Source organism: Dermochelys coriacea, chromosome 4 (assembly GCF_009764565.3).
Source record: "Dermochelys coriacea isolate rDerCor1 chromosome 4, rDerCor1.pri.v4, whole genome shotgun sequence".
NCBI lineage: Eukaryota > Metazoa > Chordata > Testudines > Dermochelyidae > Dermochelys > Dermochelys coriacea.
Window position 1 is genome coordinate 139,648,788 of NC_050071.1, and position 23,697 is coordinate 139,672,484.

The window sequence follows — 23,697 nt, forward strand, 5'->3', positions numbered from 1 at the left end:
GCCTGGTGAGCTTGGAAATAGTGGAATGACGCAACTGTGGGGGAGGATGAATGAAGTCATGGTTTAGTGCTCCGTTCTCTTCCAGATGGAGGGTGAAAGCCAGGATTTGGAGAAATTTTTCACATTTATCTCCTGGAAAGGACTTTTGCTTTTATGTTACTGAAATAGTGGGGACTTGTGAGTATGTAATTAAAAAATAGTTTTCAGTTGATATAATAACTGAAGCAGAGTAGCTTATGAGATACAAAGCCACTACCCACAAGAAGTGCAGCTGCTTGGAGTAACTGCATTTTCTGCAGCGTGAGGATGGGTTTTTATTTGGCCTGTTGATTAATCACAGTTAACTCTCACGTGATTTACTCAAAATTAATCTCAATTTAAAAAAAATCAACCTGGATGAATTATGGTTTTAATTGCACTATTAAAGAATAGCATACCAATTGAAATTTATTAAATATTTGTGGATGGTTTTTCTACATTTTCAAATATATTGATTTAAATTACAGCACAGAATACGAAGTGTACAGAGCTCACTTTATATTATTTTTTATTACAAATATTTACACTGTAAAAATGATAAAAGAAAGTTTTTCAGTTCACCTCATACAAGTACTGTTGTGCAATTTTTATCATGAAAGTGCAGTTTACAAATGTAGATTTTGGGGGGGGGGTTATATAACTGTACTCAAAACCAAAGCAATGTCAAACTTTGTTTGTTTACATTTACGGGAGATAATGCTGTCTGCTTCTTGTTTATAATATCACCTAACAGTAAAAACAGGTGTTCACATGGCACTTCTGTAGCTGGCATTGCAAGATATTTATGTGACAGATATGCTAAACATTCATATGCCTTCATGCTTTGGCCACCATTCCAGAGGACATCCTTCTATGCTGATGATGCTCATTTGAAGAAAAAAAAATGCATTAATTAAATTTGTGACTGAACGTCTCGGCGGGGGAGAATTGTGTCTCCTGCTCTGTTTTACCTGCATTCTGCCATATAATTCATGTTATAGCAGCCTCAGATGATGACCCAGCACATGTTGTTTGTTTTAAGAACACTTTTTTACTGCAGATTTGACAAAATGCAAGAAAGCTACCAATGTGAGATTTCTAAAGATAGCTACGGTTCTTGACCCAAAAGTCTCAAGTGCTTTCCAAAATCTGAGAGTGGCGAAGTGTGGAGCATGCTTTCAGAAGTCTTAAAAGAGCAACACTCTGAAGCGGAAACTTACAGAATCCGAACCACCAAAAAAGAAAATCAACCTTCTGCTGGTGGCATCTGGCTCAGATGATGAAAATGAATATGCATCCATCCACACTGCTTTGGATAGTTATCGAGCAGAACCCGACATCGGCATGGACGCATGTCTTTTGGAAAGGTGGTCAAAGCATAAGGGGACATATGAATCTTTAGTGCATCTGGCATGTAAATATCTTGCAATGCGGTTACAACAGTCCAGGCAAACACCTGTTCTCGCTTTCAGGTGACATTGTAAACAAGAAGTGGGCAGCATTGTCTGCTATAAATGTAAACAAACTTGTTTGTCTGAGCGATTGGCTGAACAAGAAATAGGACTGAGTGGACTTATAGGCTCTAAAGTTTTACATTGTTTTTTTTTTTTTTGAGTGCAGGGTTTTTTTGTACATAATTCTACATTTGTAAGTTCAATTTCCGTGATAAAGAGATTGCATTATAGTACTTGTATGGGGTGAATTGAAAAATACTATTTCTTTTGGTTTTTACAGTGCAAATATTTGTAATCAAAAATTAAATATAAAGTTAGTGATGTACACTTCGTATTCTGTGTTGTAACTGAAATCAATATATTTGAAAATGTAGAAAACACCCAAATATTTAAATAAATGGTATTCTATTGTTTAGCATCTCAATTAATGTTTTTAATCACTTGACAGCCCTAGTTTTCATAACATGTTATGATAGAATTTGCTAATTATCCTTAATTTATGAGGTTATATTGGGTACCTGCTGTTACAAATAATTTTATCTAACTTTTAGTAAGATTGGATTTTATATCATTTAAAGTTTGCATTTGTGTTGCTTAAAGTGGAGTATTAGTATACTCATTGCAAGTGACACACAGGCCTGAGTCTTAACTGGACAATTGGAATGCTAATTTGGAAGTAATTACGCCCAGGGAGAAAGGGAAACATCAGGGAAATACAGTTTAATTGAGGACACTTAATCACTCACTCCACACCAGTACAGTTGGTGCATCCTCTATTGCTCTCGAATTCTTCCATAAGTAGGGTTTTGTTTTTGTTTTTACATAAACACCTCAAATGCTAGCTTTTATGAATCTGCTAATGAGTGCCTAAAATCATGCATTCAATCGGTATCCAGCAGTGATGCATTTTAACAAAGAGAGTGGAAAATATTTTGAGTAGTCTAAGGGGAAACAAATTGCTGGAAGAGGCAGCATTTTTAAGAAATAAACTTGTACCAGGAGCAGGGACCATTGCCCTTAAGGTGGATTATCAAAGTCTTCAAAGCAGAAATGAGTTATAACTGATCCAGGCACTGACAGAGAGGGATTATTCCATTTTCAAATGGAGTGGAGACTAAGGGGAGTTCAGCACATAGGTCTTGGACAAGAGTCTGTAACATGAGTCCAATCTAGACTGGACCATGAGTTACCCTTGAGACTGTTTTTGAAAGTAATATTTTGTTGTATTTTGAATTTTACTTTTGTAGTAACTTTGCAGTTTGTTTTAAACAAATCTTTCATTTTCTATTTGTTTTCACTACAGTCCTTATAAACAAGTACCTTGTTTCATCACTTTTTACTGCTCGATTAAGGAAAACTCTGTTGCCATCCTCCCTACATTACTCTTTCTGTACCCGACTTCAGTTATGAAAGAGATACCATTTGTCTGAGTTGCTGGTCTGAGAAGGAAGCTAGATGAGAACACCACGTTGAATTTCCTGGCAGAACTTGTGGGTACTCTGGCTAGTTACGAGAAGGAGTACAGACCAAGAGTACAATAGCAGAATCCCAATTGTCTGATCCATTTGTGTGTGTATTTTTTATAATGGCCATTCAATAAATGAAAACTTAAAGCTGGGTGCTTTAATCAGGGTATTTTTTTGAAACTAAGATGGTTGGAAAAACTCAAGTATTTAATCACATTGGAAACCTACATTTCTAATTTTTATTTACAGGCTAACTGGATCTTCTGGATATGTAACAGATGGGCCTGGAAATTATAAATACAAAACAAAATGCACTTGGCTCATTGAAGGAAAGTAAGTAGCAAACATCTTAATTTTTAGAGGGTGTTATTTACAGTAAATTTAAGTGCAGTTCAATTAGTGAACACGTTTAGACCTTGGTTTCACTCACTTTTGTGAATTATTGTGGGAAAGAACACTCTCACAATAATCAACATTGTCCTTTCTTTCTAAATGATGAATTTCAATGGCTTGACTGCTTTATAAAATTGGATAGTTGAAAAGATCAAAATGAATAGAATTTTGTCCTTGTGTTAAAATGACTTAAATGTTATGGTTGCAAACCCTCCAGATTTCCAAAGTTCAGATGGTTGGCTAGACTGCATTTGTAAACCCCTTCCCCCTCCCCCGCCCCATGCCAAAAGCAGAAAGCTCTAACTTTAAAAAGATCCTGTGCATGGAAAAAAAAATCAATTTTCAAATAAATGCTGAGCTTCTGTTGCTTTCCAAATATGTTTCCTTCTTGGAAAGATCTCTTAAAGTCGGAAAAGGCAGTTGGGAATCTCCCACACCAACACCCTCCTGTTGCTGTTGTAACTCACACACCTCCTGGGTGTAGTGATCTGTTCCCCTCTAGTGGCACTGAGACCACTTAGAGATTAATGAGTCTGCGATAGCCTTAGTTAAGAGCCCTGTGGCTTCTAGCTCATGCAGTAGAGGCTCATGCATTTAACTCCAGAGGTCACAGGTTTGAGCCTGCCTGCCGATGACCGAGATCTATTAGTGTTACACTGTGACATTGATCGCTTTTTTTTGCTTTTACTGACTTTTTTGCAGTAATTTTAAGAGTGACACTTACAGCGTTTAGCTTCTGACTGTCATCTGATTAGTAGTGTAACCATCATAAATGTTTGTTTTTTGCATTTTTTTAGTGTGTGAGTGCTGGCAGCAGAGCTGCAAAATCAGTCTAGTTTTTAAACATTTGAACTGTCAGCTGTCATGCATTAAACAATGTAGCTTTAAGTGAGGTTGAAGCAGAACTGTGGAACTCTGGAAAGAGGCTAAATGGGCAGGTTTCTGAATAAACACTAGGTTTTGTGATGAAATGAGTGACTTCACCTGTGCTAGGTTTCGTAGCTCACAAAAGCTTATGCTCTAATAAATTTGTTAGTCTCTAAGGTACCACAAGTACTCCTTTTCTTTTCACCTGTGCTGAAATTCATGGGAGTTGAGGTTACTCAGCATCTTGCGAGATCTGGTTCCCTAAGATCTTGAAACAGCAAAGAATACATTTTTAACAACGTTCTCTTCACATTTCGTTTCTGTTGGTTTTGTAAAATGATTTGACTCTACTCTGTTTTGAATCTCAAATAATAGATGTCTCTGTTTGTCTCTGTGGAATGTTCCTTAAGATTCTCCAAAGCTCAGCAATTTTGTTATAACAAGCTTTAATCTCGTATCACTATGCTAAAGTTTTCTACTTATTAACTTATTTTTCCAAATGTTCTATTCACAATTCCCTGATAAATATCAAAATAGCTAATCTTAGTCAGGTGCAGCGTTTCCTTGCATGTATCTGGCTGCTTTCCCAGGAAAACATATATTTTATGAGTAGTGAGTGAGGGATCTTCTTCCTCAGTCATACCACATGTTTGGTGTAGAGAGATGCACACAATGAACCTGTTAGTTGAAGTACTGAGCTGCACAAAGCTCTTCCAGCTTCTCATTCTCACTTGACTTTAGTCTTGGCATCAGAGGATCATGTGAATGAGGGTTCAGGCTGGACAGAAAGGAGACAGCAGAGAATTACGCTGCCAAAAACAAAGCACACATCCTTACAGAAATAGTCTGTTCTATCTCTGGTTTGCCAAATGTAAAGGTATGCAATTCTGAAGTATAGTTCTACTCTGAAAAGTTTCTATAAAACTGTCGATTGTGTAGGTGTCTTCACATTATGCCCTAAGTGAATCATGTGCTGCTGTTAAGAGAGCTCTTGAGCCTAGTAGACAAAGGTGTGTATCAAGATGCATAGCAGGAAGTTGAAGCTAGACAAATTCAGACTGGAAATAAGATGCAGGGAAATCATGTAAACTGCTGAACATTCCCTACCTTTTCATGCTTGGTAGGCTTACCATGCCTGTAAAACAGGGACTGCTGGAACCTGCAAAGCACTTGTGGCAGACTCCAGCATCGATTCCAGCCTTCAAAAGGATTTGAGTACTTTTGTTCTCTTCCAGTGTCAGGATCTCTTGTAGCAGCTGTCCAGGAGAAGTTCAAACAGCAAGGACCTCCCAAACCAACCCAAAGGGAGAAAGCTCCAGCTTTGTGGTGTATATTTGGGCAATAAAGTCTACTTCCTAGCCAGTCTCTAGATGTGAGAAATTAATTACCCAGAACTGGTAGCAAAATACAATTACTTGCCCTGGGACAAGCTGTCTCAATTTACGGTCACACTTCCTCTAGAGCAGGGGTGGGCAATTTTTGGGGCCCGAGGGCCACATTGGGGTTGCAAAACGGTATGGAGGGCCTAGTAGGGAAGGCTGTATCTCCACAAACAGCCTGGCCCCTATCCACCCCCTCCCACTTTCTGCCCCCTCAGAACCCCTGACCCATCCAACCCCCCCCGCTCCTTGTCTCCTGACCGCCCCCTCCCGGGACCCCCGTCCCTAACTGCCCCCCCACGACCTCACCCCCTATCCAACCCCCCCTTCTCCCTGTCTCCTGACCACCCCCCTCCCCAAACCTCCGCCCCATCTGACCACCCCCGTCCCCTGACTGTCCCCCGGGACCTCCTGCCCCTTATCCAACCCCCACTCTCCCCACCCCCTTACCATGCCACTTAGAGTGGCAGGACTAGCTTATTGGAAAGCCTGGGAGGTGGGTGGGCGCAAGCTGTGCTGCCCACGTGGCAGCATTTGGTGCGGGGGGGGGGAGGAGCTGGGGACTAGCCTCCCTGGCCAGGAGCTCAGGGACCGGGTAGGACGGTCCCGTGGGCCGTAGTTTGCCCACCTCTGCTTTAGAGTCTAGGAAAGAGTTCAAATCTATAATGAATGAGGAGAAGCTGGTATCTCACACTTCTCTATGGGCTGCGCTAGATTCATCTAATACAGCGTCACTCTCCATGGTCACATCTGAGATGTGAAGATTATCCTGGTTCCAAGCATTTGGGATTCCTATGGAGATCCAAATAACTGACTAGGGCTGTCGATTAATTGCAGTTAATTCACGTGATTAACTCAAAAAAATTAATTGTGATTAAAAAATTATTCGTGATTAATTGCAGTTTTAATTGCACTGTTAAATAATAGAATACCAGTTGAAATTTTTTAAATATTATGCATGTTTTTCTACATTTTTATATATATTGTATTCTGTGTTGTAATTGAAATCAAAGTGTATATTTTACTTACAAATATTTGCACTGCAAAAATGATAAAAGAAATAGTATTTTTCAATTCGTCTCATACAAGTACTGTAGGGCAAGTCTTTCTCTTTATAGTGAAAGTGCAATTTACAAATGTAGATTTGTTTGTTTGTTACATGACTGCATTCAAAAACAAAACAATGTAATACTTCAGAGCCTACAAGTCCACTAAGTCCTACTTCTTGTTCAGCCAATCGCTAAGACAAACAAGTTTGTTTACATTTACAGGAGATAATGCTGCCCCTCTTCTTATTTACGATGTCACCAGAAAATGAGAACAGGCATTTGCATGGCACTTTGTAGCCTGCATTGCAAGGTATTTACGTGCCAGATATGCAAAACATTTGTATGCCCCTTCATGCTTTGGCCACCATTCCAGAGGGCATGCTTCCATGCTGATAACGCTCATTAAAAAAATAAGCATTAATTAAATTTCTGACTGAACTCCTTGGAGCAGAATTGTATGTCCCCTGCTCTGTTTTACCCACATTCTGCCATACATATATGTCATGTTATAGCAGTCTTGGATGATAACCCAGCACATGTTCTTTTTAAGAACACAGTTGCTGCAGATCTGACAAAACGCAAAGAAGGTACCAGTGAGAGATTTCTAGAGATACCGACAGCACTCGACCCAAGATTTAAGAATCTGAAGTGCCTTCCAAAATCTGAGAGGGAGGGCGTGTGGGGCTTGCTTTCAGAAGTCTTAAAAGAGCATGTAGAAGTGTTCTCAAATTTCATTGCACCGCAACCCCCTTCCAACAACAAAAAATTACTATGTGACCCCAGGAAGGGGGACCGAAGCCAGACCCTCCAGAGCAGTGGGTCTCAGGCAGGCTAAGACAAAGACAAAACCTGAGCCCCACCACCCCAGGTGAGGAAGAGGTCAAAGCCAAAGGCTTTAGCCCCAGCCAGGGGACCTGTAACCTGAGGCTTGCCACATAGGGTTGAATGCCTTGGGCTTTGCTCTTGCATGGTGGGGCTTGGGCTTTGAGAACCGCTGCAGTAGATAGATTTCTGAAAAGTCTCATACATGATTATTTCCCCCCAATTTAGGAGCCCCCTTCCTCTTTGTGCCTCAATAGAGGATTAGCAAGGTTGATGGGTTCCCACCCTTTGAGTCTTTAGCAACTTGTTCACTATACCACCTTCCAGTGAAGACTGCTTTTTTTAGTGGCATTGCATCAGCTCAAAGGATAGGTGGCACATGGCAGATCCTCCTTGTATAGTGTTTCATAAGGATAGCGTCACAATCAGACCTCATTTCAAGTTCCTTCCAAAAATTGTTTGAGTTCCATATGAACCAGTCTGTTCATCTCCCAGTTTTCTTCCCCCAAGCCTCACTCCCAGGGAAAGCTAAGTTTCACACACTTGTCGTAAGGGCACTGCCTTTTTATATTGACAGGTCAAAACCATTCAGGAATACACTTGCACTGTTTCGCCTTTGCAGAAATGGTTAAGGGTCAGTCACTATTCTCTCAGATTATCTAAGTGGGACTCCAACTGTGTGAGAACTTTTTATGGGTTAGCCAAATTAGTCACCTGGTCACATCAGAGCTCAGGTAGCCTCTGCTGCCTGTTTCAAAAACATCCCTAGTTCTGAAATCTGTAGGGCAGCTACATGGAGCTCAGTACACACCTTTGCAAGACACTACTCTTTCGTCCTCTCTAGTCATTGTTTAAGTATCTATGCTGTATATGTTGTTATACCATATTTATCCAATTCCATGCAAACAAATAAATGCTTGTTAGTCACCAAAAGTGGAATCTATTTTTCTTCAAGTCATTGTCTAATAATTGAATACTTACCTTACAGAAATTGAGATGTGTGGATATCAAGGATCTCATGGCCCACCCTCCTTTCCTGCTTTTAGAGGCTTCTACCTAGAGAATTCTGTATTGGCATAGGAACAGAGGGATGGCTGGGTCCAGCCTGCCCTTAATGCCTTTGGGGGGCTAGGGTGGGGCGGTGAGAATGTTCTGGGCTCAGGTGTGGCCCCAGTGGACACTGCTAGCCAAATCTTGTGCATGGGGTACACAGAGTAGAATCTAAAAGGACAACATATCTTGAGAAATCACAGTTACTGTAAGATGAATAGCTGATTTTTTTTTTTGAGTCACTTTGAGAGTGAAACTGCACATCAAGGCAGTTTGGAGATGCTGCCATTGTGGGGTTTTTGTATGGTTAATTTAGGATTTTGTTTTTTCTTTAGGCCAAATACAATCCTGAGGCTTCGATTCAATCACTTTGCTACAGAATGCAGTTGGGACCATTTGTATGTGTATGACGGAGACTCAGTTTATGCTCCATTAGTGGCAGCTTTTAGGTAAGTCCTAACACACAGTATGAAGCTAATTGCATATTATGCTATTATTTTATTTGACTCCTAAATGAAGATTTGGCTTTCCAAGGAAAAAAATATGATCTAAGTATCATAAATATATAGCTCTGTGTGTATTGGTGATGGTGTACTGTTACGCAAACCAGAGCCAATCAAGAGTAAAAACTGTTAGTATTTCTCTGAGGGATGGATCAGGGGATTTCATGGTAGTACACTTGAATTCTTATTTTGTGTGAACTACATAAATCCTGTTGTTGTGGGTTTTTTTAATACCAAAAATGTTTAATTTGAAGTTATTCATTATGCAAGCCTTATGTAAACTACAAAATCTGCCCTTAAAGTATCAGGCTTACACATGGTAGTGAACTTACTATGTTATAGTAGGTTTGGGTCTTGCTTGTATGCCTGGAACCAAGCAGAATTACAGCCATACATTCCTCACAAACGGATCAGCAGCACCCTCAATTATATAGGTTTTTTTTTTTAAAAAAAGTCAAAACTTAAAGCTAGATTCTTCCAGTAATTTTGAAAGAGAGATTCGTGTTTACTTCTCATGAAGTCATTTGGATGCCACATTGATGGACCTTTTAAAAACAAATACAGGTAGAGTGATAAGCTCCTGGGGATGAGGGAGATTTGGCAGTATTGGTAGTAACATAAGGCATTATGGCTACTGGTGCCAAGAGGTTAATAATTTAAATGCAGAAGAAAGACCTAAATACAATATAGTTTAGTCTTCTAGCAACAGACCACCTTATGTTCTTGCCATCTTCAGCTGAGGTAAATAGATCCCAGAAGATGTATATGAATTGTTAATACCCACATTGGGCTCGAATCCTTTCCTGTGGGCCAGCTGTGCTCCCGTTTCCAGAATTACCATTGTACTTAATTTACACTTCATTTTTCATATAATGTTCCAAAAATACATTGCATTTGCTCTAGACATGACAGCCTTTCTACTCTGTACGCAGAAAAGGGAACAAGAATTAGGTAGAGACAATGGACAGGGAAAGGAAGTACAAAAAAGGTTGTAACTTATTAAAAACAAATTAGTGGGGTTTTTTTTGTTTTTTGTTTTTTTACTTTCACTGAAAATGTAAAGATTAACATTTTGTTATACCTTAAGGATGCTTCCTGTAGACCGGGGTGCGCAAACTACGGCCTGTGGAGAGCAGGGTCTGGGGTTGTCACCCTCCTGCGCTCCAGCCGTGGAGCAGGGTCGGGGGCCGCTCCACGCTGCTTCCGGAAGCAGCGGCGTGGCCCCACTCTGGCTCCTGTGTGTAGGGACAGCCAGGGGGCTCTGCTCTGCATGCTGCTGCCATACCAAGCACCGCCCCCCCACAGCTCCCATTGGCTGGGAACTGCAGCCGATGGAAGCTGCTGGGGCGGTGCCTGCAGACGGGTGCTCCTGCATAGGAGCCGAAGTGGGGACATGGCCTCTGCTTCCAGGAGCCGCTTGAGGTAAGTGCCGCCTGGAGCCTGCACCCCATAGCCTCTCCCCGTGCCCCAACCCCCTGCCCCAGCCCCGATCCCCCTCTCACCCTCCAAACCCCTTGGTCCCAACCCGGAGCATCTTCCTCCACCCCAAACTCCTCATTCTCAGCCGGAGCCAGCACCCTGCTCTCTGCCTAGAGCCCTCTCCTGCACCCTGAACTCCTCATTTCTGGCCCCACGCTGAGCCCTTACCCCCAACCAGAGCCCTCACCCATCCTGCATCCCAACCCCAATTTTGTGAGCATTCATGGCCCGCCATACAATTTCTATTCCCAGATGTGGCTCTTGGGCCGAAAAGTTTGCCTACCCGTGCTGTAAACACTCTACCTGTATTTAGGGCTCAAAAAGAGGAAGCACAATTAGGATATCATATTATTCTCATTCCTATTTTATACATGGGAAAATCATAGAATCATAGAATATCAGGGTTGGAAGGGACCTCAGGAGATCATCTAATCCAACCCCCTGCTCAAAGCAGGACCAATCCCCAATTTTTGCCCCAAATCCCTAAATGGCCCCCTCAAGGATTGAACTCACAACCCAAAATTTTTGGCTTTAAAAAGAAAATTAAGTGACTTGGCTTTGGGTCATCAATTTGGGTGATATCTGCGCTGGGAAAAAATTTTTCATTTTCCTGACTCCAATCATCAGCTCTTATCAAGCTGATTCTTAGTACATTGCTGAACAGGTGGAATAAGCATCGTATGTGCCTCCAGTTTTTATATATTTTCCCCAAATTAATTGGTTTTAAAATGAGGTTATTGGTAGTTCATAGCATTAAAATTCGTGATTCATAGTTTTAAAATCATGTTGCAAATCACCAGGAAGTCTGTGCCTGAAAATTTAAGCATAATGCAGTGGTGCTTTTGAGGTAGAAAAATTATATTCAATTGTTTAATTGCTGCTTTAGTTGGCATTTGAATTACACTCTTCATTAGTACAGAGCTGATTTGCTCTCTCAACTGATTTGAAGAAATAGCAGATGCCTCTAATCCTGATGAAGAGTGAAAAAAGGCATCTGTTCAAAAATTCTCCTCCTAGTACCATAACACAAGAGAACTGTTTAGAATTTTTAAGGAAGTATGGCCATAGTGTCTCACTTTCCTTTGCTTGGGTTGAATTTTAATATTTACTGTTATCACTTTCTTTAGCTTTTCACCTCTTTCCCTCATTGACTATGCTGACAGAGAACTTGTAGGAATTAAAGGGTGCAGCGTGTATGCTTTTAAACCTTCAAAATTTGGTATTAACTTATTATGAACAAAACATGTGAGAGTGGTATTATTTGTATTACAATAGCATCCAGAGACCCAGTCAAAAGGGGGAATACAGACACATAGGAAGAGACAGACTTTATCCTCAAAGAGCTTAGACAAAATGCAAAAAAATCGGTGTAACAAACAAATGTAGGGAGCATGAGGGAACAGGGATAAGAAAATGTGTCTAATGCAGGTTTGACGTTTCTCCATTTGCTTGACTAGAAACTTGAAAATTTGTGGGCTCTGCTCGTCTATGTAACCATATTTTCCGCTGTTTCCTCATCCTGCCTCCATTTCTTTGTTACAACCACTTGATGTATCAGATCTTTAATAAACTCATGAATTTGGGACAGGGAATGTCTCTCACCATGTTTTTATATAATACTTACCTCAGTGGGGCCTTGATCTAGACCCTACTATAACACGAGATGTAGAAGTAGTAATAATCTGTGTTGCACATTTCCTTTTCTATTCTGCTCCCTATTTGCTAAGTTAAGATTTGTTATGTGGGGTGATAAGCATTAATTAGAAAGCTGTATATTAGAATATGCTGTTATAGATTTACCGTGGTACATTTTCAATTGCTCATAGCTATTCACTAACACATCCGCTTGCACATGCAAGTGCAGCTGCTCAGTGGTGAATTGAAATAGCACAATTCTAGGTTGACTGAGATGAGATATCAGAAGCTTGCCTCTGATTTCTTGAGCATATGCTTTTCTTCTTGTTCTTTCTAGCCGAAGGTGCCATGGCCTAGAAGAATGAGCTTGGGGTTTATTATATGTGCCTTACAGCACTTGATAATGAAGAGAAATATCATTGCTTACATTTTGCAAATGGAATAACTGAAGCACCAAGAAGTTTATATGGCCAGTGACACTTAACAAATCAGTGCCAGAAATAGGTCTGTTCACTGCTGTTCAGATACTACAGTGATGGGCAGTGGAATAAAAGGCTCAGAGAACATCTATGCCTCATTCAGTCCAAATCTGATAGTTTGGATGGAGCCGAACAACAGTAAAGTTGAGCATTAAAAAGGCTGCATTTCTTACTACAGAACATTAGTGCATACATCCATTGAATTCTGTTTATCCAGGAAGGGATGATACATATTTGCTGGAGAAGAGATGTCTGAACAGAAGCTTTTTTACATTTGTTTTAACTCAAAGTTCTAAAGAATGTATTGCAGGGAAAACCCAGAATTTGCAATGGAGTGAGCTAAGTTGCTCAAAATGTCTTCATTTCTAGTTTCCAGGGTCCTGGAAGTTCTCAGAGAAAGAGGCAAGACCTGCTCTTCACATCTACGCTCTCTGTATGTTTATAGAGTAACTTTGATTGGAAGTAAATGTAATGGACTCTTCTGTTTGAGAGGCCTAGGTTCATAATTTAAGGCCAGAAGAGACCACTGGACCATCTAGTCTGACCTCCTGCATAACACAGGCCACAGGACTTTTGTTAATTAACTCATGCCTAAAGTACAATAGTGGTGATTGAACTAGAGCATATCCTTGAGATAAAATCATCTTAATTACAATATTTCCAGTGATGGAGAATCCACCACTACTCTTGACAGGTTGTCTCCATGTTAATTATCCTTTCTGTTAAAAATGTACACCTTATTTCTAGTCTAAATATGTCTAGCCTGAATATGCCTGGCTTCAATTTCTAACTATTGGATCTTGTTATATCTTTGTCTGCTAGATTGACGTGCCCTCTATTATCAAATATTTGTTCCTTATGTAGGTACTTGTAAACTATGATCAAGTTACCCTTTAACCTTTTCTTTGATGAGCTGAATAGATTGAGGTCCAAGAATCTTTCACTGTCAGGCATGTTTTCCAATCCTGTAATCATTCTTGTGGTTCTTCTTTGAACCCTCTCCAATTTATCAACATCTTCTTTACTTGTGTATTCCAGAACTGGGCACGTTATTCCAGTAGGGTCTCACTCCAATGCCAGTTATAGAGGTAAAATAACCTCTGTACTCCTATTCATTATTTCCTCCGGTTATACTTCGCAGAATCACATCAGCCCTTTAAGCCACCTCATCACAGTGGGAGCTCATGTTCAGCTGATTATCTACCATGACTTCCAAATCTCTTCCATGTCACTACTTCCCATGATGACCCCATCCTGTAAATATGGCATACGTTCTTTGTTCCTAGATGTATGACCTAACATCTGGCCATGTTGCAACACATTGTTTTCTTATGCTCAGCTTACCAAATGGTCCATATAGCTCTGTAGTGGTCTGTCCTCTTCATTATTTACCCTCTCCTTCAAGATGTCATCTTCAAACTTTAACAGTGGTGATTTTATGTTTTCTTTAAGATTATTGATAAAAATATTAAATGGCATAGAACTGAGAACCAGTCTGTGTGGGACCTCGCTAAAACACAAGCACTCAGTGATCATTCCTTGTGTACAATTACGTTTTGAGACCCATTAGCCAGTTTTTAATCCATTTAGTGTGTGCTAAGTTGATTTTCTGTCATGTTAGTTGCTTAATCAAAATGTCATGCAGTACCTAGTCAAATGTCTTTCAGAAGTTTTAAGTATATTTCATCAACACCATGATCTCCATTAACCCAATTTGTAATTTCAACAAAAAAGTAGATAAAGTTAGATAAGCTGTATTTAAACAGCATCTATTTTAGGGCATAAAGATAAGCCCTCAAAGTTTGTGTGAAGTGAATCTCTGTTTACAGTTGAAGAGGTTTTGAGGGTAGAAAGTGTCCCTGGTCTTTTTAAACTAAGGACTCTGAACTGAAAATTGTCACTTGATGGACTGAAGAAGAATTTTTTTTTTGGTCAGGAGCTTAAGTCTTCGGTGCCAGATATTTAATTGATAGCAATAGAATTCATGCTGAAAAATAAGTTTTGGCACCATAGGCATTAACACGATTAAATTAACATAGTGCATCTGTCTATGAATAACTACTTTAACACACTAGAAATATTTTAATAAGTCGCCACTGTGGTGGTAAAGCAAGACATATGTTGTTCTTACACTTGTCCCTTGCAACGGTTGATTTCACTAGACATAACGTAATGAATTATGGGCTTTACAGGAATGCATCTAAAGTGGCGTGAATTCATTATTAAGCTTGTTCATGGGACACAGTTGCTAAACTAAGATTGATACTGTTTTCTTAGCATAGTTTAGAAGGACAATGTAACCTAGATATTGAAGTGCTGATCGAGCAAAGAAAACTTTTTGAACAAGCCCCTGCACAAAGCATCATTGACTTCTGGGGAACTCTGCATGGATGCAGGTGTCCACCTTCATTGCTCTTAACATAGGATCAGGCCTGTAATGGTTTCAAGGACCTGAACTGCCGGGTCTATGTTAAACTAAGAAAAATGGTTTTCTCTTGCTTACATCGCTGTATGGGGAGTAAGTGTACGGGTAGCCTTCCTACAACAGTTTTGTGTTACTTTTATCCTTTTTCTTTTCCTGTTGTCCTTTGTATCTTTGTATTTTTCTCTTTCCCATCATAATTTTCAAGTTGTCTCTTAGGTGTTCCACTCCCTTCTGTGTGCAGGCAGCGCTTATTAGACTTTTGACATTTGATATGCTGAAAGGTAATGTCTCAAGAGAACATGATTCTTGTATATGCACTCTGCTGCCTGCATCCTGCAGAGAGAAGAGACCACACAAGAATGGGAATTGTTAAAAATGAAGCATGCAGGGGGGGAGAGAATCTAATAGAGCAGGGGAGAGAGGGCTTCTGGATACTGCTGTTAGCTCTGCCATTGACTCTGCCACTCAGACAATTGCTGCATTAGTTTCCGCACCTATGAAAGAGGGAAATTTTACTTACCTTACCTGGATGTTGAGACTGACTATTGTGAAGTGCTCGGAGATCCTCCAAGAGAGCCTAGGGATGACAACCTCTGAAACAGACTAGTCTAGAGCAGAATAAGGGCTTCAGGAGATTCTGGACCAGATTAAAGCATGTTTTTTTAAAGGTTGTCATCTTTCCAATTCTCCCCCATTACGTTACCGAATTCTGATGAAATTCAATAAAGACAAGTGCAGAGTACTTCACTTAGGAAGGAAAAGTCAAATGTACAAGTACGAAATGGGGAATAACTGTCGAGGTGGTAGTACTGTGGAAAAGTATCTGGGGGTTATAGTGAACCACAAACTGAATGAGTTGTCAATGTGATGCAGCTGCCAAAAAGGCTAATATTATTCTCAGGATGTGGTAACAGGAGTGTTGTATGTAAGACACTAAAGGTAATTGTCCTGCTTTACTCGGTACTGGTGAGGCCCCAGCTGGAGTACTGTGTCCAATTTTGGCTTGCTCCAGAGTGATACTAAACATTGTTTAACATAATTATGGTTGGCCTGCCTTTTAAGGCAGCTATATTGTCAAATATTCATTACACATTTTCAAGACTTCGTACTTGTGTGTAAAGGCTTTTGCCATATGTTTTAGATCACGGGTATGATGCAGTTCTGCAAATAGCAGTGTGAAGATCACCACATCATCCACCTTTCAGAGAGTTCTCAAAGAGGAATGTTGTCTAAGATTCCATACATGTTGGATTAAACAGTTAGTTCATGTGGTACCATCAAACATTCAAATCCATCCTGATTTTTCTCAGGTTCTCTCTTAGATTAATTTATTCTCTTAAGTATCTTCACATATGTAGTCACTAGAGTTGTCTGGTTTATTTCCCACACCCCTTACATTTCAACAATTAAATACATGTTTGTAAAACTGTCTAAAGAATTTGGTACTAAACAGTAACTTGATTACATCGGGGCTCATAGAGTATGACACACAGATGTGGAAAGGCCTACATGCCATTCAGAGAAAATGGAGAGAAATAAATTGAAAGAATGGAAAAGCAGCAGGAGACGGAAGTGAAGAGTGACAGACATATATCTTAACTCTTGCCACATAAATCCTGAACATCGCTTCTTCTAAAACGAGACATACCTGTCACCTTTCAGCCATTTTAAAAGTACTTTTCTTAACTTTATATCTGTTTTATTCCTTTTCTTATTACTTCACAAGCACTTTTTCTCTTCCATGTTCCTCCTCTGTCATTAATGTACACCTTTCTTTTGCTTGTATTTTCTTCCTGATGTTGCTGATCCCAATTCCGTCCAATTCTGGATTGGCTATGCTTTTGATATTAATAGTACATGGTGGATGATTAGAGAGGCAGAGAAAGGTATGCTGTCCCTCTGGTCCATGAGGAGTTGTTCTGCCCTGGCTGAATTACACTGAGATCACTATTTTCATATGGCAGGGACATGCTGTTCCTGTAATCATCTTATATAAAGGAAAATGGTACTCCAAGCAACAAAGAGAAACTTATGAGACTTTTCATCTTTGACATGTCGGAAGATAGTATCTCCAGGGAGATCATCTTCAGATCAGCAATCTAAAATTTCAAAATGAAACAAGCGTCTCTAATGCATGAATAAACTGCGAAAAGGAATTAATTCGGTGCTATTGATAAAAAAATTTCCGGGATCTGGCATAAAAAAAAATTCATCTGGCTTTCTTACAAAAAATGTTTTACAAAATCATGTTTTGTGGACATACTGGAATGGAAATTGCCTAGCCAAAACATCAGATGATGCAGAATTTTGTGGCATGTCAATGAAATGAAGCATGTAGCACATACTTACTTTAGTAAGGTGCAACCACATGCCAGCTTCTAACAAGTAGTGTCTTTGGACAGTTTAGCTGTACTACCATGGCCAAAATGTGTTTTTGTAACAAGGCATGATGCAAACTATTGCAACTTCTTGTTTTCATTTTCAGGTGTCAAAATGTAGTGAAAACTTCTGATAATGGGCAGGAAGGGTCTGTAGTATTCCTAGCTGTTAAAGCAGGCAATCGTATAATAGCACCATTAATATGGAAGTACTTATGTGGGGACTGAGATTTTATAGGCAATTAGGACATTTAACCCTGGCTAGCAGGATGGTTAGTAAAAGTTTCACTGCATATCGCTTTCCTGGGCTGAAAAACTCAAGGATAAATAGTAGCATTCTATTTATGTAGCCTTGTGAACCAGTCTTTGAATGAATTTGTTTTATTTTATATTCTGAAAGGGAATATAAAAATGCACATTTTTAAGTTGGGAAAATGTTCCATTTTCAGCATTGCTTTTTAGTCAGTCCTGCCCTTATATGAATCCAAGCTCATCTACATATCTCTGTAGAATCAGCTTCTTTACATGAGTGCTTCAGGATACTAGATTTCTACATGGTGCATGCCTGCATACAGAACTAACTATTGCATCTAAAATTTTCTTAGAAACAGTTCTCTCTCTTGCCAGTCAAGGTTTTGGGGGGAAGATATGACTCTTCTGTTTTTAATTTAAATTGGATTTAGCTACTATTAAAATATTCCTGATGGAAAATAGGTTAGAGGTTGAGGTGGGAGAAGTTTGATGGAGATGAGGGAAAAGTTTTGCTGTTAGAAACAGAAAAGCAGAATGTAAATTAAACACTGGTGTTAAATACAGTGCTTTAATACATAAAGATAAAAATGGATGTATTCATATTGGTTGTCTCTTTGTCGGAGGGGGACTGATTATTTTCTCATTGTTAAACTTAAAGAATTAGACCTTTCTCTTCAGATACCAAAGACTTTTTTTTTTTTTTTTGGCAAACCCGATAATGGCTTAGTATAGAAAGGTAACATTTTCAAAAGAGCCCAAACCCTATTTTTCCAGTGACTTAGGCCTTTAGGAGCTAAATCTCTTCTGAAAACTGCCCTTAGGCTCTTTTTTGAAAATTTTGCCTCAGACCTTAAGTGACCTTAGATCATCCAAATTTTTTCTATGGCACAGCGATAAGGAGGAGTGAGAGAAAGAGGGAAGTATTTTCATTAAGAGTAGAATTTCTGTTTTGAGACATCTTGAAGATTACTCCGGCCAGATATAAAAAAAACTGGTTCCTTTAAGCGTTCCCACCTCGATTCTTTTTCCTACATAGTTAAGATTGGTAGTCCATTGCTGACAATGATGACGATATTATCGGAGTTCTCATCTACGGCTACACATATGACTCTGAAGTCCGAACCATGATGCACAGAGTCGGCTGCACTGAGGGCATGGGAAGTCTGTATTTATGATGCTTGATGATGCAGCTCTGTGGTGCCTTTCACGTATAGCCTGGAGATGATTTTGTCAATCCTGCTCAAATCTGTCACATGCTGATCTTGTCCGAGACCACCAGTGAATCGTGTTCTGAGCCATTTGCTCAAGTTCTTTGGGATTGATGCCAGCTCACTGCAGACTGCTCTTCAGATTAGCTTTGAAGTGCTTATACGGATGACCCGTCTTTCTTTTACCCTGACTCAGTTCACCGTAGAAGATCTGTTTTGTGAGATGGTGGTCTTCCATTTTGATGACATGTCAGGTCCACCTAAGTTGTGCTCTCAGTAACTTTTCTTAGTGCTGGTTTTGTTTGCTCTCTCAAGGACCTTAATATAACCACTCTGTCTTGCTAGCGAATGCTCATTATTGAGTGGAGGGAGTGCATGTGAAATTGCTCAAGCTATTTAATGTGATGTCTATAGAGAGTCCACGTCTCAGATCCATACAGGAGAGATGTTAGAACCACTTCACTGTAGATCTTCAATTTAGTGGAGAGATGAATGTTGTGTTGGTTAAGGACTTTTGTTCAGAGTTGGACAAGGCTTTACTAATTTTGGAGGAAATTTCCTTATCAAGGAATCGTCGCTCGAGATGGTGCTGCCCAAATACTCAAACTGACCCATATGTTTCAGCTGTGTACCTTGGATGAAGATGGCTGGCACTGGGCATTGGAATGAGGTGCTGGTTGGAACAAACCTCTGTCTTCCCAAGACTGATGATGAGGCAAAGAGCTGGGATGCTTCAGAAAATCTGTCAATGATGACATGAAGGTCATCACGTCTATAGGACTAAAGGTGCAGTCATCTGCAAAAAATACGTGGATAAAAAGTCTCTCCAGCATCTTGGTCTTAGCATTGAGGTGCTGAAGATCAAAGAGGGAGCCATCAAGCCAGTACCGGATATATATATATATATCCCCTGATCCAAGTCCCTTGTGGAATGGCTGAGGACACAGACAAAGAACAAGCTGAACACCACTGGAGCAAGTATGCAGCCTTGCTTCACTCCATTTGAGATTTAGAATGTGTCAGGAAAGTCACCACTGGCGAGCCCTTGCACCGTCATGTTGTCATGGAACAGATGGATGATTTGTATGAACCTTCTTGGGCAGCCCAGTTTATGTAGAATAGCACATAGACTCTCTCTGACCATATCAAAAGCAGATGGGTAAGAGCAGTGGTAACCTGCATATAGTCCCATTCACAGCACAAGTGCCTCAAGCTTAATAGAACAGCCTTCAACATAGTAAAGCTAAAGCACACCAACAATCAGTTGCAGTTTCAGTAGTCATTTGATGACAAGCTTTTTTTCTTGCTTGCCAGTCACTGGCAACCCAACAGAAAAATGGAACTAGTTCAAACATGTGATAGTTAAGATTATACAAAGACCAAAAGCAGTATGTATTTTTCATCTGTTATGTTAGCTATGTGGCGGGTTTTTTTTTTTTTTGGCATTGTAAATTTCAAAATAGATGATGATTTTGCAAATTATTATACTGACTTGTTTGCTGAATGGCCTTATGCATCACATTTCTAAAGATTCCAATTTCACCTTAGTGACTGTTTCATATACATTCTTATGCCTTTGGAGATATGTAATTATTTCTTGGGGATAGTGTATTTCATAGATTGTGTTGGTTTTTTTTAAATAGAATTTCAGTCCAGAAGGGACCATTAGATTATTCAGTATGATCTCCTGTGTTTGTCGGTCACTAAATTTTACCCAGGTACCCTTTATTTTGAGCCCAATGACTTTAGTCAGACTGTAGCTAGACCCCATCTCTCGCAGTGGCCTATCAGTGTTTCAGCAGGAGGGGGGGAAAACCCAGAGTACATCTGGCCAGTTGTGTATTGGGGGAAATACAGCTCCTTCTTGACCCTTCTAAGTGACCAGCAAAAGCCCTGAAGCATAAGATTTGATTATACATAATGATACTGATCTCATTTGTAAAGCACTTTGAGAACTACTTATGAAAAGTGACAGGTTTCAGAGTAGCAGCCGTGTTAGTCTGTATTCGCAAAAAGAAAAGGAGTACTTGTGGCACCTTAGAGACTAACAAATTTATTAGAGCATAAGCTTTCGTGAGCTACAGCTCACTTCATCGGATGCATCCGATGAAGTGAGCTGTAGCTCACGAAAGCTTATGCTCTAATAAATTTGTTAGTCTCTAAGGTGCCACAAGTACTCCTTTTCTTTTTATGAAAAGTGCTATGATAAGGGTGAGGTGGTATTATTATTTATTGTCTTAGGACAGAGCTGCAAGTGTTAAGAGCATGCTGAGAGCAATGCAGGCAAGCCTGTAATCCCCATGGCCCATAAAGGTAGGGTATGAGAAGGGGAATTCATATATTTGGATTCCAGGGTCAGAAGGGACCGCTACAACCATGCAGTCTGACACCTTGCCACACTCCACGTTGTGCACAGGGCGTAGAATATCTCCCAAAGCTTAATTAAAGCCCCTCTTTTAAAAAGACATCTAATCTCTTTTAAAGATTCCAGGCAGTGGTGACCACCACTATTTCTGCGAGTGATGGTCCTTGTGTGTATTCCACTCGAGGTGTGCATGCACTGTGTGCATCTGAGACCAGAAGATTTTTCATTGGCAGTGTCTATTGGTCCATGCCTGCGCCTTTCACCACCTCATGCTCCAAACAGAGGGCCTAAAGGGCACATGGACTGCCTGCCTCTCTGGTTTCTTTCTACTGCCATTAGACTTAACTTCTCAGTGTCCATAGCTTTGCTGGTATTCCTGTTAAAAAATCCATTTTTCTTGTTATCAGTTGTTCTCTAATAGATATATTTTTGTTAGAATAGGATTAGAATGGGCCTGGGGGCTCTGTCCCCCTCCCTGTCCCCCTTCCTCTTTTGGTGTCACGTAATATGCCCAAGATCTCAGGATTCAGGAACTGTGGTGTGACACTTTGTGGGGTTACCCTAGATATTTGGGGTGAATCACTATCATCAGGAGAAACTGTCCCCGACGAGCTGATGGCAAAACAAGCACTCCACTCCAGGCTCCAAAAGTCCCGATCTTTTTCTGTGTAAGCTCTCTATTTGCATACCCCACTTGTTATATTTGAGTGACAATCATTTATATTCTGAACACCAGCAATGTGCACTGATCCTCTGCCTCCTGGGAAGCAATGCTCCCCACTTCACTGTTTCACCCGAGTTCAGTGCTGTACGTAGAACAAGGCACTTAGACAGGTTTATAGTAAAACCAAGTTGTAGTTTATTTAACAGAACTTGAGATAAAGATTCAAATAAAAGCAAGTATGAAGATCTGGAAGCATGAGGTTACAGTAAAGAAAAACAAGATGCAAACTATGGTCTGTACTGATTAACAAGTTACTTTCCTGTCTAGTAAGGTATTTCTCACCCAATGAGTAGTCCTTGCAGCTATATCTTTCATAAGACACCTCTGCTGGCAGAGTTTCTCCTCTCTAATGGATAACCCCTTGTGCCATGTCTTCTGTTCTCATACAGTTACAGGCTATTGTCTCGTAGTCTCGGTGGCCCCCTCTTCAGAGAACCCTCCTGAGGTTTTATTTGTCTTCGTCAATACGTAAATCTCCATGTAGACAGACAGTAAATGAAGTGCTGTCTCTCTGGATGTCCATTGTTCTTAATGTTGAATGTGTTAGCCCTGAGATCCTCCCTCATCTCAGATGACAAGTTTCTCTTCAACAGTTTTCCAACCTAATAGTCTGCATTTTCCATCTTCCATGAACTCTTTCCCATGTAAACATCACTCAGTAATCATGACAATCAGATTTTTAGCGGACTGCACACTGCCCTTTTCCACGTAATACTGAGAAAATGGTCAGACACAGATGTAATCTAGCCAGGGCATGCCTTTTACACATGTCACCTGTCCAAGGGTCATCCTGATTAGTGATTTGCACGACACTAGCCTTCATTGCCTTGGGGAATCCATCATCCACTCTCAGTGCAAATCTGCCTCTCCTTCTCCCCTCTGAACCCATCAATCCTGGGAATTCCAGCTCAGGAGATTTCTGATGGAATGGTCAATGAGACCCTAGTCGAACCCTGGGTCATCAGACCCCATGTCCATCTGCTGCAGGCTACCAAAAGTGCCCCTTTGAGCATGGTTTTACCCGGCTCTGGAATCACAGAGGGCAGAGCTAAGGACTCTAGGAAACAGGAGAAGAAGAGCAAGAATTCTCACAAAAAGTTGAGAAAAATCCCCTTCTAATCATCTTCTAAGAAGAAGACCTCTCCCCTTACACCTCTAAGCCCAGCAATACTCTGCACCCGAGTATGGGTGTGTCAGGAGCTCAAAAGGAGAACAGATCTTGCTCATTGGCACAGGGAGCCAAAAATGCACTGAACAGCCAGCCATTGAAGGGTGTGGAACCAGCATCAGTGTGGGTGAGGGAGGGAAGAGAATGAACACCCCTTACACAGAAGCTCCATACTCTGGATGTTTATCAGGCCTTGGCTTTCTACCTGCAGAACACAAGGAAATCTCCTAGACTATTCATCTCCTTTGCTCAACATATAAAAGGGAGGCAATCGCCTCATGGTCTTTGCATGTGCTTTGCTGTGAGCTGGCAGTGACAACTACCCTCTTAAGGTGAGAGCCCATTCAACCAGAGACCAGGCTACCTCAGTGTTCTTCTTCTTGAGGTCTGTAGAGCAGCAGTATGAGGTTCTGCATACCTTAGTAGTCATTGTGCCCTGGAACAAGCTTTTCAGCAGACGCATCCTTTGGCACAGCGGCCTGCATTATGGTACAGCAGGTTCCTTGCATCTTCCTCCTCAAGGAGTACTGCTTAGAAGTCAACCCAAGTTACACATGGGGACCATCACTCGAAGAAAAGAGGT

At 40.5% G+C, this 23,697-nt stretch overlaps 1 protein-coding gene across 1 annotated transcript in view; it reads left to right on the plus strand.

Annotated features, from left to right (window-relative positions):
* ATRN (attractin) overlaps positions 1-23,697 on the plus strand; it is a 262,010-nt gene that overhangs the window by 57,924 nt on the left and 180,389 nt on the right. The window contains 2 exon segments of the mRNA XM_038398370.2: positions 3,188-3,271; positions 8,834-8,947. Coding sequence (XP_038254298.2) covers positions 3,188-3,271; positions 8,834-8,947 — 198 coding nt within the window.